The sequence below is a fragment of the Bos javanicus genome, chromosome X, assembly GCF_032452875.1.
Source record: "Bos javanicus breed banteng chromosome X, ARS-OSU_banteng_1.0, whole genome shotgun sequence".
In the NCBI taxonomy this organism is placed as follows: domain Eukaryota; kingdom Metazoa; phylum Chordata; class Mammalia; order Artiodactyla; family Bovidae; genus Bos; species Bos javanicus.
In genome coordinates, this window is record NC_083897.1 from 2759789 (window position 1) to 2775089 (window position 15301).

Sequence of the window (15301 nt, forward strand, 5' to 3'; positions counted from 1 at the left end):
TTAGAAAATGTTTGTGGGACCCTAAGGAAAAGATTACTTGCTTATTTTGATAAGATATATTTCAGAGGTAGAGTTAGACATTAAAGGATCTTAAATAGAATTATTTTCCTTATGAAAGTAAATTTCATGGCACTTCCAAAAACTAAAGAGGCAGTTTGAAAGAAAGTGAAAGTCACTCAGTCATATCCAACTCTTTGCAGTCCATGGCATTCTCTAGGCCAGAATACTGGAATGGGTAGCCTGTCCCTTCTCCAGGGCATCTTCCTGACCCAGGAATTGAACCAGGATCTCCTGCATTGCAGGCATATTCTTTACCAACTGAGCTATGAGGGAAGCCCAAGGAGGTGGTTTGGATTAGGTTTATTGCTGAGACTCTGGGACATACTAATAATTCAGGTGACGATTTTTGTTGTCTTCCCAGCACTGGGAGCTGGTTGGGAACTGGTATGGTAACTACCATCATGAACCTTAACCTCTAAGATGCTGGTGACCTGCCTTCTGTGTTTACTAGAGGATGGAAAAACTTCTTTCTCAGTCCCTGCATTACCTAGTTGTTAATTTTTTTAATGAAACCCTAAAATTAAAGGAAAACAAAATAAAAAATGTGCAAATAGACATCTTTGTAGAGTAAAAAGTTCTGATCCAAGTTTAACTCCAATCCAGGAACAGGTGCTCATTCTTAAATATCTGACTCCAGGAAACCACCCCCTGCCATGTCAACTCTTGAGTGTCCCTCTCATTGTTTTCTCTGACTCTTGCCTTTCCTTATCTCCTGAGATAAAGATGGAATCTTATTGCAGTATTGTCCACTCTGATATATTATCCACTCTCTGATATTTTTGAGGAGAGGAAGGGAAGTAAGAAACTCTCTCTAAATTCCTTACTTGCATTCTTGTAGTATAAGGTATTTTAAATATACAGTAAGCATTATACAATTCTCAGTGACGTCTCATTTAAGCCACATAATAATTGGTAGAATACTGAGCGTAGCACAGTGTTTATGTGAAAACCTAGTCATTTATTAGTTTAAAAAATGTAACATTGAGATACAGTATTAGAGTAATCCATTTCCTAACTTTAACATTTATTTTAGGGTGCATGATGCCTGGCTGTCAAAACACTTTGGAGTAGACCGAAAATCACAAACCATGCCAGCTCTCCGAAACAGATCAGGAATAATGCAGGCCCGGCTTCAGCATCTTAGTAGCCTGGAAAGTTCATTTACACTTAATCACAGTAAGTGCAGAATGTGGGTAGGGTACCCATTTGAAACAGATGTTAATACTATTTAACCTAAATCACCAGTACAGCTGGACATCATTTCACATCTCAGTTTCTGTACAGTCATTTCATCATATGTGAATATAATATCAAATATGCATGCATTGTTTTTAGCAATTTTAGTTAATAGTGAGTTCTTAGTTTAATATGAAGGAAATTAATTTTCTCATTGAATTATTATTCTTGTATTATTTTACATTCAATATCTTTTATCCATACTTTAATGTAAATAATGACATTTGAATATAATAGTATATATAATATTTGTTTAGAGTGACTGTTGTTCATTCAGTGATTATTAAGGGATTGCCCATGCTGAGCTGTCTGCAGAGGTCAGAGCACTGTAAATACTATTTTGACAAAGACGTATTTCACACAGGTTGAAATATTGACAAGTTCAAGAGGAAGCTAGAGGGTTATATACATGAAAGCTATTCTCTGAAAGCAAATCTTAATAAAAAGTCAAAGAGTGAGACAATGTTCATTACCAGACAGTCCTTTAGAGGTTGCATAAGAGGAAGCCAGCAGAACTGGCTCTGCCATGAGGACTAATCATAAACACAAATGTCTTGAGCAGATGGATGCTGAGCTGCTAGACTCAGGACCTTTCAAAAAAAATGGGAGTGGTACAGCCTTCAGCTTTGCTCTTTGTCTCTTGTAACAATGTATTGAAGCTGTGTCTTTCAGTTGGCCCAGATGCTTTGTTTTCCTTCTGATTTAGAAACAAGTCTCACACCATTGGCATCATGGAAAACATCAGGCCATAGGGAACCCCTGTACATAACATAGCTGCTTTTCTATGAGTTTCTCATTTTTGCCCATATAATTAGCAGCACAGCCTAAAATGCCTCCCACGTTATTTCTTAGGTACATACCTAGATCATCACTCATATCTTGTTTACAAGGAAGTAGGCACCTATTTATTTGTTACAGAGCTGCTGATACAGAGCTGAAGTAAAAAATAGCAGAATTGATTAACCCAGATGGTATTTGATTAAGGAGTAAATACAGCAAAACTCATTAAGTCTGCAGGTACTGAGAGCCTGGTGTCTTTTTGCTTGTCTCTCTCTCTGAGTCTTTGGGAGAGAAAATCATTCAAAACTGTTATGTGAATCCCTGTGTCATACAGTTTTAATTTCCTTTTTTTTTTTTTTTTAAATCTCAGGTTCTACAACAACTGAAGCAAACATTTTCCATCAGGCACTTCTTGAAGGAAATACTGCTATGGAAGTTTCCCTAACAGTATAGATACCATATCATTTTTCACTCAGTGTTTCAAGGTAAAAATGAAAAGTTAGAATTTAGTCAGTATCATTGCAAAGAAAATACACAAAAATTAACTAGGCAGATGAAGCTTAGTACAGTAGAAGAGCCCCCAGTAAGAAGTCAGGAAACTTGGGTGGCAGACCTAGTGTGACCTCAAGAAATTATCGAGACTCATCCTTAAAATGAGAGAGTTGGACTGTTAATAATTTGTTCCTTATTCTCCTTCTCTGTTATTTTTGTGTTTAAAAACAGGGTTTTTTTCATACTTTTATGAAAATATCCAGTCATTTTTAGCCCAAATTATGATTGAGTCCATTTATCCAAATACCTGGTGAAATAGGTGTCTTGTGAAGCCAGAAGATGTCCAGGCAGGCTGGCTGGCTGGCTTCCCTTGTCAGGTGCTTATTGGTTTTACTCAGATGCTTGCCTCTCAGTAGAAATCATCATTGCTATGACTAAAAAATAGAAGAAGAAATTGAAAGCAGTTATCTTGCAGGATTGTTGAAGGTGTACAATGAGATCATGGATGTTAGAGAGCTTTGAATAAACACTATATAACTATGTGCATTGCTTAGTTGCTCAGTCGTGTCTGATTCTTTGGGACCACATAGACTGTAGCCCAACAGGCTCCTCTGTCCCTGGGATTCTCCAGGCAAGAATGCTGCAGTGGGTTGCCATTTCCTCCTCCAGGGGATCTTCTCAACTGAGAGGTTGAACCCAGGTTTCCTGAATTGCAGGAGGTTTCTTTACTCGCTGAGCTACCAGGGGAGCCCATATAATCATAATGTGAGGTAACAGTAGCAGGAGAAGTCAAAAGTGAAAACTCTTGCTGGCTTTTCATCTGAGTTACACAGATATTTTTTTCTTTTCTTTCCCCTTCTCAAAGTAATTCAGTTAATTGCTCAGGCCTCCAGATTTACTATGGAAACCAGGACTGTGCTTTCAAAGAGGCTTATAAGGGAAAACTAAATTAGATACTAATCAGAAATAAGCTACAGTATCTTTATATGAAGTATTAACTTTGTTCTGATTAAAATGCAACCCAAATTCATTTTTTATTATGCCAGTAAATCAGACATTTGGTTTCATGGTTTGCATTGTATTTCTTCCTCCTGTTCAGACATTTTTTATTTATGTAACATACATCTCTTGGTAGATGACAGGCACTATCCTAAGTGATTTAGAAATATTAGCTCATTTTTTATTGTGGACTGGAGGTAGAAAAGGGAACTGCAGATGGGCACCACAGATCTTTTTGAGATGATGGGAATGACTAGATTGTAATAAATGGACAACTCCGTAAATTTACTAGAAGTAATTGAATGATAAATTTAAAATAGGTAAATCTTGTTGTATGTAAATTAAACCTCAATCAGAATAAAAGTACAAATGAGAACTGACCTTTAATTCTCACACTAGCTTCGCGATGTAGATGCTGTTATTTTTCCCATTAAAATTTTTTTTTTTACTTACGTAGCTCCATGGGTCTTAGTTGCAGCACAGGGTCTTTGATCTTCTCGGGATGCAGGATCTTTTCACTGTGGCATGCAAACTCTTAGTTGCAGCATGTGGGATCTAGTTGCTTGACTATGGTTTGAACCTAGGCCCCTCACAATGCCAGTGCGGAGTCTTAACCAATGGACCGCCAGGGAAGTCTCTGTTTTTCCCATTTTAAAGTCAGAGAAGTGAAGCTCACAGGGAGCTTAATGTCATATAGCTAGATGGTAGCAGATCAGGATTCAGATCTTGCCAATTATCATGAGCCCATGCTTCTAAACACTACCCCATTTTTAAAAAAAAGTAGACTATGAAAATAGCCAGAAAGATGGAGCACCATTCCGGGATTCTGTCTATCATCGTTACCAATAAATCTGTTACAAGTTGCATATTGTTTTGTTTTTTTTTTTTTTTAGATCTCATTCTAATTTTTTTTTAATTAAAGGATAATTGCTTTACAGACAGAGAAGGCAATGGCACCCCACTCCAATACTCTTGCCTGGAAAATCCCATGGATGGAGGAGCCTGGTAGGCTGCAGTCCATGGGGCCGCTAAAAGTCAGTGACGACTGAAGGACTTCACTTTCAGTATTCACTTTCATGCATTGGATGAGGAAATGGCAACCCACTCCAGTTTTCTTGCCTGGAGAATCCCAGGTATGGGGGAGCTTGGTGAGCTGCCGTCTATGGAGTCACACAGAGTTGGACACGACTGAAGCAACCTAGCAGCAGCAGCGGCTTTATAGATTTTTGTCATTTTCTATCAAACTTCAACATGAATCAGCCATAGGTATACATATATCCCCTCCCTTTAGAAACTCCCTCCCATTTCCCACCCCATCCCACCCCTCTAGGTTGATACAGAGCCCCTGTTTGAGTTTCCTGAGACAACAGCAAATTCCTGTTGGCTGTCTTCTTTAGATATGGTAATGTACGTTTCCGTGTTACTCTCATACATCTCACCCTATCCTCCCCTCCTCCCAGATCCATAAGTCTATTCTCCTTGTCTGTTTCTCCATGCTGCCCTGCAAATAAATTTTTCAGTATCATTTTTCTAGATTCTGTATATATGTGTCAGTATACGATATTTATCTTTCTTTTTTTGACTTACTTCACTCTGTGTAATAGGGTCTAGGTTCATCCACCTCATCAGAGCTGACTCAAATGTGTTGCTTTTTATGGCTGAGTAATATTCCATTGTGTATATGTACGACAACTTCTTTATCCATTCATCTGTCAGTGGACATCTAGGTTGCTTCCATGTTCTAGGTATTGTAAAGAGTGCTGCAGTGGACAATGGGATACATGCATTTTTTTCAGTTTTGGTTTCCTCAGGGTATATGCCTAAGAGTGGGACTGCTGGGTCATATGGCAGTTTTATTCCTAGTTTTTAAAGGAATCTCCATATCGTCTGCCATAGTGGCTGTATCAATCTACATTCCCGCCAACAGTGCAAGGGCATTCCCTTTTCTCCACATGCTCTCCGGCATTCATTGTTTGTAGACTTTTTGATGATGGCCATTCTGACCGGTATGAGGTGATACCTCATTGTAGTTTTGATTTGCATTTCTCTAATAATGAGCAATGTTGAGTATCTTTTCATGTGTTTGTTAGCCATCTGTATGTCTTCTTTGGAGAAATGTCTGTTTTGCTCTTTTCCCCACTTTTTGATTGGGTTGTTTGTTTTTCTGGTATTGAGTTGTATGTGCTACTTGTATATTTTGGAAATTAATCCTGTGTCTGTTGTTTTATTTGCTATTTTTTTCTCCCATTCTGAGGGTTGTCTTTTCACCTTGCTTATAGTACCTTTTGCTGTGCAAAGGCTTTTAAGTTTAATCAGGTCCCACTTGTTTACTTTTGTTTTAATTTCCAGTACTCTAGGAGGTGGGTCATAGAGGATCTGGCTTTGATTTATGTCATCGAGTGTTCTGCCTATGTTTTCCTCTAAGAGTTGTATAGTTTCTGGCCTTACATTTAGGTCTTTAATCCATTTTGAGTTTATCTTTGTGTGTGCTGTTAGGAAGTGTTCTAATTTCATTCTTTTACATGTAGCTGTTCAATTTTCCCAGCACCATTCATTGAAGAGGCTGTCTCTGCCATTGTATATTCTTGCCTCCTTTGTCAGAAATAAGATACCCATAGGTGCATGGGTTTATTTCTGGGATTTCTATCTTGTTCCATTGGTCTATATTTCTGTTTTTCTACCAGTAACATACTGTCTCGATGACTGCAGCTTTGTACTATAATTTGAAATCAGGAAAGTTGATGCCTCCAATTCTGTTCTTCTTTCTCAGTATTGCTTTGGCTATTCAGGGTGTTATGTGTTTCCATAGGAATGGTGAAATATTTTGTTCTAGTTCTGTGAAAAGTGCCATTGGTCATTTGATAGGGATCACACTGAATCTATAGATTGCATTTGGTAGTATAGTCATTTTCACAATATTGATTCCTCCTTCCCAGGAACATGGAATATCCTTCCATCTGTTTATGTCGTCTTTGATTTCTTTCATCAGTGTCTTATAATTTTCTGTGTACAGTTCTTTTGCTTCCTTAGGTAGTTTATTCCTAGATATTTAATTCTTTCTGTTGCAATGGTGAATGGGATTAATTCCTTAATTTCTTTTTCTGATTTTTCGTTGTTAGTATATAGAAATGCAAGTGATTTCTGAGTACTGATTTTGTATCCTGCAACTTTGCTAAATTCACTTATTAGGTCTATTAATTTTCTGATAGTATCTTTCGGGTTTTCTATCTACATTATCATGTCATCTGCAAACAGTGAGAGCTTTACTTCTTCTTTTCCATCTGGATTCCTTTTATTTCTTTTTCTTCTGTGACTGCTGTAGCTACGACTTCCAAAACTATGTTGACTAGTGGTGAATTTGTTCCTCATCTTAGGGGGAATGTTTTCAGTTTTTCACCATTGAGAATGATGTTTACTGTAGTTTTATCTTATATGACCTTGAAAAGAAGAGAAGTGAAAAACAAAGGAGAAAAGGAAAGATATAAACTTCTGAATGCAGAGTTCCAAAGAATAGCAAGAAGAGATAAGAAAGGCTTCTTCAGCGATCAATGCAAAGAAATAGAGGAAAACAACAGAATGGGAAAGACTAGAGATCTCTTCAAGAAAATCAGAGATACCAAAGGAATATTTCATGCAAAGATGGGCTCGATAAAGGACATAAACGATATGGACCTAACAGAAGCAGAAGATATTAAGAAGAGATGGCAAGAATACAAAGAAGAACTGTACAAAAAAGATCTTCATGACCCAGATAATCACGATGGTGTGATCACTGACTTAGCACCAGACATCCTGGAATGTGAAGTCAAGTGGGCCTTAGAAAGCATCACTACGAACAAAGCTAGTGGAGGTGACAGAATTCCAGTTGAGCTATTCCAAATTCTGAAAGATGATGCTGTGAAAGTGCTACACTCAATATGCCAGCAAATTTGGAAAACTCAGCAGTGGCCACAGGACTGGAAAAGGTCAGTTTTCATTCCAATCCCAAAGAAAAGCAATGCCAAAGAATGCTCAAACTACTGCACAATTGCACTCATCTCACACGCTAGTAAAGTAATGCTCAAAATTCTCCAAGCCAGGCTTCAGCAATACGTGAACCGTGAACTTCCTGATGTTCAAGCTGGTTTTAGAAAAGGCAGAGGAACCAGAGATCAAATTGCCAACATCCGCTGGATCATGGAAAAAGCAAGAGAGTTCCAGAAAAGCATCTATTTCTGCATTATTGACTATGCCAAAGCCTTTGACTGTGTGGATCACAATAAACTGTGGAAAATTCTGAAAGAGATGGAAATAGCAGACCACCTGATCTGCTTCTTGAGAAATTTGTATGCAGGTCAGGAAGCAACAGTTAGAACTGGACATGGAACTACAGACTGGTTCCAAATAGGAAAAGGAGTGCGTCAAGGCTGTATATTGTCACCCTGCTTATTTAACTTATATGCAGCGTACATCATGAGAAACACTGGACTGGAAGAAACACAAGCTGGAATCAAGATTGCCGGGAGAAATATCAATAACCTCAGATGTGCAGATGACACCACCCTTATGGCAGAAAGTGAAGAGAAACTAAAAAGCCTCTTGATGAAAGTGAAAGAGGAGAGTGAAAATGTAGGCTTAAAGCTCAACATTCAGGAAACGAAGATCATGGCATCCAGTCCCACCACTTCATGGGAAATAGATGGGGAAACAGTGGAAACAGTGTCAGACTTCATTTTTCTGGGCTCCAAAATCACTGCAGATGGTGACTGCAGCCATGAAATTAAAAGATGCTTACTCCTTGGAAGGCAAGTTATGACCAACCTAGATAGCATATTAAAAAGCAGAGAAATTATTTTGCCAACAAATCTAGTCAAGGCTATGGTTTTTCCTGTGGTCATGTATGGATGTGAGAGTTGGACTGTGAAGAAGGCTGAGCGCCAAAGAATTGATGCTTTTGAACTGTGGTGTTGGAGAAGACTCTTGAGAGTCCCTTGGACTGCAAGGAGATCCAACCAGTCCATTCTGAAGGAGATCAGCCCTGGGATTTCTTTGGAAGGAATGATGCTAAAGCTGAAACTCCAGTACTTTGGCCACCTCATGTGAAGAGTTGACTCACTGGAAAAGACTCTGATGCTGGGAGGGATTGGGGGCAAGAGGAGAAGGGGATGACAGAGGATGAGATGGCTGGATGGCATCACTAAATCAATGGACGTGAGTTTGAGTGAACTCCGGGAGTTGGTGATGGACAGGGAGGCCTGGCGTGCTGCGATTCATGGGGTCGCAGAGAGTCGGACACGACTGAGCGACTCTCTGATCTGATCTGATTTGATGTTGAGGTAGGTTCATTCTATGCCCATTTTTCTAAGAGTTTTAATCATAAATGGGTGCTGAATTTTGTCAAAGGGTTTTTCTGCATCTATTCAGATTATACAGTTTCTATCTTTCCATTGGTTAATATGGCGTATCACATTAATTCATTTGCCTATGTTGATGAATCCTTGCATCCCTGGAATAAACCCAACTTCATCATGGTCTATGAGCTTTTTAATGTGTTATTGAATTCTGTTTGCTAAAATTTTGTTGAGGATTTTTGAATCTATGTTCATCAGTGTTATTGGCCTGTCGTTTTCTTTTTTGGTGTTGTCTTTGGTTTTGGTATCATGGTGATGGTGGCCTCATAGAATGAGTTTGGAAGTGTTCCTTTCTCTGCAAGTGTTTTTTGTTTTTTTTTTTTTCTCTGCAAGTTTTTGAAAGAGTTTTACAAAGATAAACATTAGCTCTTCTCTAAATGTTTGATAGAGTTCTCCTGTGAAGCCATCAGGTCCTGGGCTTTTGTTTTTTGGGAGATTTTTGATCACATTTTCAATTTCAGTGCTTGTAATTGGGCTGTTCATAATATCTCTTTCTTCCTGGTTCAGTCATGGAAGACTGAACTTTTCTATGAATCTGTCCTTTTCTTCCAGTTTATCCATTTTATTGCCATATACTTGTTTGTAATAGTCTCTTATAATCCTTTGTATTTCTGCATCATGTGTTGTAACCTCTGCATTTATAACTTTGTTGATTTGATTCTTCTCTCTTTTTTTCTTAATGAGTCTGGCTAAGGGTTTGTCAATTTTGTTGATCTTCTCAAAGAACCAGCTTTTCGTTTTATTAATCCTTATTATTGTTTCTTTCCTTTCTTTTTCATTTATTTCTGCTCAGATCTTTTGATTTCTTTCCTTCTACTAATTTTCAGTTTTTTTGTTCTTTTTCCAGTTGTTTTAGGTGTAAAGTTAGGTTGTCTGTTCAATGTTTTTCTTGTTTCTTGAGGTAGGATTGTATTGTTATCAACTTCCCTCTTAGAACTGCTTTTGCTGCATCCCGTTTTGAGTTGTCGTGTTTTCATTGTCATTTTTTTCTGAAATTTTTTGATTTCCCTTTTGATTTCTTCAGTAACCTGTTGGTTCTTTAGAAACGTGTTGTTCAATCTCCAGCTGTTTGTGTTTCTTACAGTTTTTTTCTTGTGAAAAAACCTCATCTCATCTCATAGCGTGGTCAGAAAAGATGCTTGATATTATTTCAATTTTCTTAAATTTACTGAGGTTTCATTTGTGACCCGAGATGTGGTCAAATCCTGGAGAATATTCCATGTGCACTTGAGAAAAAGGTGTATTCTGCATTTGGATGGAATGTCCTGAAGATATCAATGAGACCCATTTCATCTAATGTATCATTTAAGACTTGTGTTTCATTATTAATTTTCTGTTTTGATGATCTGTCCATTGGTGTGAGTGGGGTGTTAGTCTCCTACTATTATTGTGTTACTGTCAAATTCTCCTTTTCTGTCCGTTAGTGCTTAGCTTATGTATTGAGGTGCTCCTATGTTGGGTGCATAGATGTTTACAATTGTTATGTCTTCCTGTTGGATTGATCCCTTGATCATTATGTAGTGTCCTTCCTTATCTCTTGTAATATTCTTTATCCTAAGGTCTACTTTGTCTAATATGAGGATTGCTACCCCAGCTTTCTTTTGCTTTCCATTTCCATGGAATATATTTTTCCATCCTCTCACTTTCAGTCTATATGTGTCTTTAGGTGTGAAGTGGGTTTCTTGTAGACAGCATATACATGAGTCTTGTTTTTGTATCCATTCGGCTAGTCTGTCTTTTGGTTGGAGCATTTAAATCGTTTGCACTTAAAGTAATTATTGATATATTCCTAACGCCGTTGTCTTAATTGTTTGGGGTTTGTTTTTGTAGATCTTTTTCTTCTCGTGTATTTCCTGAGTATATAGTCCCTGTAACATTTGTTGTAAAGCTGGTTTGATGGTACTGAATTCTCTTAACTTTTGCTTGTTTGAAAAGTTTTTGATTTCTCCATTAATTTTGAATGAGATCCTTGCCAGGTAGAGTAATCTTGGTTGTAGATTTTTCCATTTCATTACTACCGGGGTCCAGCCCCCATTGGATCCAGGGATTCTCTCAGGATGATGGCATTGGCAATAAGGAAAGTAAAGAGAGAAAGAGGCTTGATCTTCTTTGGTTTACACAGAAAGCCAATAAAGTTCCTGACACGGAACTTGCTCTGTTCACAGAGGCCACAGGTGCCCTTTCAGAGGGGTGAGGATGCAGGATGCCCTCTCCCTGGTGAAGACACAGGGCGCCTTCCCGATCGGGTCTTAGAAGCCCAGGCGAAAAAGTGAACAGAGAGCCCTTGTGCTCCAAGTAGTCATCCGGAAAGAAGAACAGAGAGAGAAAAGGAGAGAAAAGGACAAAAAGAATGACATGGGGAGACCAAGCTCTGATGAAGCCGGGTCTGCAGTTTTATTTTGAAAAGCAGCTTTTATACCCTAAGTTACACATTTCCAGAAGTGAAAGATACAAAGTCATGCAGAGTCAGCTCAACATTACATCAGTTTCACCTTTATCAAAACCAGGACATTTTCTGCATAGCTTTTCATAAACAAGGGTCTTATGTTGTGTACATCATCTTCTGGCCCTGTGGCCTGTTAACATTTTGTAAGTCTTTCTGGATAAAGGTTGGTCACCCAGAAAACCTGCTTTCCCTTTATCTTTCCAGTCTGCAGTCTGCCTCAGGAAACAGAGCTACATTCTTATGGATCAAGGGTGCAGTGGGTTACAACAAAGAAAGAACTTACTAACTCAAGGGTTTTATGTTGCTAATGCCAAGGCTACTGCTTGTTTTTCTTGCATACCAACTATACTTGCTAATGCACTCCCAGACGCACATTGGGTAAAGGACAAGGAAACTCGGTAGCAAACATTGGCTCAACAATGCAGTATTATTCTAATAAAGCTTTTTTATTGCTCGAAGGTTATGCTTGGGGTGTTGTGAACAATCATGTGTGTTAGTTGCAACAGTGTGGATAAACCTGCCGTAACAGAGGGGTTAAAGTAAAAATGCTCCTTTCAAGTCCAGGAGACTTATTAACTAGAGCCCTAAGTTGATTTTTTTTTTTTCAGAGAAAGGTGGTCAGGGATAGCCCCCTATAAATGTCATAAGAGTTGGTGAAAGGCATAATATAACAAACAGTAGACAGACAGATTTTGGTTTCGGGGTCGATGCTCGAGCAGGTCCAGGGAGTCCCTCAAGTCCTGTTCTGCCTTTGCCTGCCAGGTCCTCTCCACATGGCCTTTGTCCTGGGTGGGATCTCCCATGGTGGCTCCCAGCACAGTACTTTAAATATATTGTGCCATTCCCTTCTGGCCTGCACAGTTTCTGCTGAAAGATCAGCTGTTAAACTTATGGAGTTTCCCTGTATGTTACTTGTTGCTTCTCCCTTGCTGCTTTTAATATTCTTTCTTTGTGTTTAGTCTTTGTTAGTTTGATTCGTATGTGTCTTGGCATGTTTCTCCTTGGGTTTATCCTGTATGGGACTCTTTGCACCTCTTGGACTTGATTGGCCATTTCCTTTTCCATGTTGTGGAAAGTTTCAATTATAATCTTTTAACAACTTTTCTCATACCCTTTCTTTTTCTCTTCTTCTGGGACCCCCATAATTCTAATGTTGGTGCATTTAATATTGTCCCAGAGGTCTCTGAGACTATCCTCAGTTCTTTTCATTCTTTTTACTTTAATCTGCTCTTCATCAGTTATTTCCACCTCTTTATCTTCCAGCTAACTGATCCCTTCTTCTGCTTCAGATATTCTGCTATTAATTCCTTCTAGAGTATTTTTAATTTCAGTAATTGTGTCGTTTGTCTTTGTATATTTATTCTTTAATTCTTCTAGGTCTTTGTTAGTTGATTCTTGCATTTTCTCCATTCTATTCTCAAGGTTTTTGATCATCTTTAGTATCATTATTCTGAATTCTTTTTCAGGTAGTTTGCCTATTTCCTCTTCGTTTATTTGGACTTTCTGTGTTTCTAGTTTGTCCCTTCATCTGTGCATTTTTTCTCTGCCTTTTCATTATTTTCTCTTCACCTTATGGTGTTTGAGGTCTCCTTTTCCCAGGCTTCAAGGTTGAGTTCTTTCTTCCTTTTGGTCTGCCCTCCTAAAGTTGGTCCAGTGGTTTGTGTAATCTTCATATAGGTTGAAATTTGTGCTGAGTATTTTTTTGTTTGTTTGTTTGTTTTTCCTTTCTTGGGCAAGGCTGAATGAGGTTGGAATCCTGCTGCTGCTGATTTGGTTTGTAGTTTTGTTTTGTTTGTGGGGATGAAGCATCCTGCACAGGGTGTTACTAGTGTTGGGTGATGCTGGGTCTTGTATTCAAGTGCTTTCCTTTGTGGGATTTCTCACCATTTGATACTACCTAGGGTTAGTTCTCTGGTCGTCTAGGGCCTTGGAGTCACTGCTCCCACTCCAAAGGCTCAGGACTTGATGTCTGGTAAGGAGTGAAGATTTTACAAGTGATTTGTTATGGCATTCAGTTCAGTTCAGTCACTCAGTCGTGTCCGACTCTTTGCAACCCCATGAATCCCAGCACACAAGGCTTCCCTGTCCATCACCAACTCCCGGAGTTCACTCAGACTCACGTCCATTGATTTAGTGATGCCATCCAGCCATCTCATCCTCTGTCATCCCCTTCTCCTCCTGCCCCCAACCCCTCCCAGCATCAGAGTCTTTTCCATTGAGTCAACTCTTCGCATGAGGTGGCCAAAGTACTGGAGTTTCAGCTTTAGCATCATTCCTTCCAAAGAAATCCCAGGGCTGATCTCCTTCAGAATGGACTGGTTGGATCTCCTTGCAGCTCAAGGGACTCTCAAGAGTCTTCTCCAACACCACAGTTCAAAAGCATCAATTCTTCGGCACTCAGCTTCCTTCACAGTCTAACTCTCACAGCCATACATGACCACTGGAAAGACCATAGCCTTGACTAGACGAACCTTTGTTGGCAAAGTAATGTCTCTGCTTTTCAATATGCTGTCTAGGTTGGTCATAACTTTTCTTCCAAGGAGTAAGCGTCTTTTAATTTCATGGCTGCAGTCACCATCTGCAGTGATTTTGGAGCCCCCAAAAATAAAGTCTGACACTGTTCCCACTGTTTCCCCATCTATTTCCCATGAAGTGATGGGACCAGATGCCATGATCTTCGTTTCCTGAATGTTGAGCTTTAAGCCTACATTTTCACTCTCCTCTTTCACTTTCATCAAGAGGCTTTTTAGTTCCTCTTCACTTTCTGCCATAAGGGTGGTGTCATCTGCATATATGAGGTTATTGATATTTCTCCCAGCAATCTTGATTCCAGCTTGTGCTTCTTCCAGCCCAGCGTTTCTCATGATGTACTCTGCATAGAAGTTAAATAAGCAGGTTATGGAATTAAGTGAGATAAAACAAATATCCAAGAATGAGCAACCAAAGATGAACCTCAGACAAATTGCAGTTACAAAATGAGGCAAATATTAATTAAAACAATGGAATATACACATATATACCCATAAGCAAAATCAAAACAGTCCAACAAAAACAAAGTACAATCGATTGACCCGTCCAACAAAGGAAATCAAAAATTTATGTACCAGTGAAGAAAAAAACTGGAGCACATGTACACCCTTGGCTGATTCACGTTAATGTATGGCAAAACAACTACAATATTTTAAAGTAATTAGCCTCCAAGTGAAATAAATACATTTTAAAAATAAATAAATAAAAATAGCTTTAAAAAATGAAAAAGAAAATACTAACTAAAGCAAAAACTGCAAAACAAAACTAAAGCAAGCTTCCAAGTGGGGAATAACCAATGAAAACAAAACTAACACATATGTTGAGAGGGAAGGAATGAAAGACTAGATATACAAAATTAAATAGAGGTAAATAAAGAAGTTTTATATACATTAAAGATTAACTGCAAAGGGAGAAGAACTTTAGGAAAAGCAAATAAAGGAATAATTTTAGGAAAAACAATAATAGGTTTAAAAAATTAAAATTAAAGAATAAAGAAGAGAAAAGGAAGAGGAAAGGGAAAAAAAAAAAGGAAAACTTCACAGGACTGCAAAAGCCCAACATAGAAGCAAAGGTGTTTTATAACAACAAAAGGTGTTATTAAAAAAAAAAACCTCAAACGTTTAATTAGATTTCATAGTGCCAATAAAATCAATAACTACAACATTGGGGGAAGGAATAAAAAAGGAAAAGAAAAGAAAAAAATCCAAAAGAAACTTCAGAACAATTCAAAACATAAGAATAATAAATGTTTCTCTTGAGCCACTGCTGTCAGAGTCCTTTTCCTTGCTGGGAGTCACAGTCCACCTCACCTCCCTAGGGTGCCCCCAACACTGTGCTGGTCTCTGGACCTGCTGTGGAGGTAGCTCAG

General features: G+C 38.5%; 1 protein-coding gene across 1 annotated transcript in view; it reads left to right on the forward strand.

Annotated features, from left to right (window-relative positions):
* Nucleotides 1-15301, forward strand: part of LOC133242244 (uncharacterized) — a 69956-nt gene that overhangs the window by 20470 nt on the left and 34185 nt on the right. Inside the window, exon 4 of the mRNA XM_061408352.1 lies at nt 1094-1236. Coding sequence (XP_061264336.1) covers nt 1094-1236 — 143 coding nt within the window. The remainder of the gene's footprint in view (nt 1-1093; nt 1237-15301) is intronic.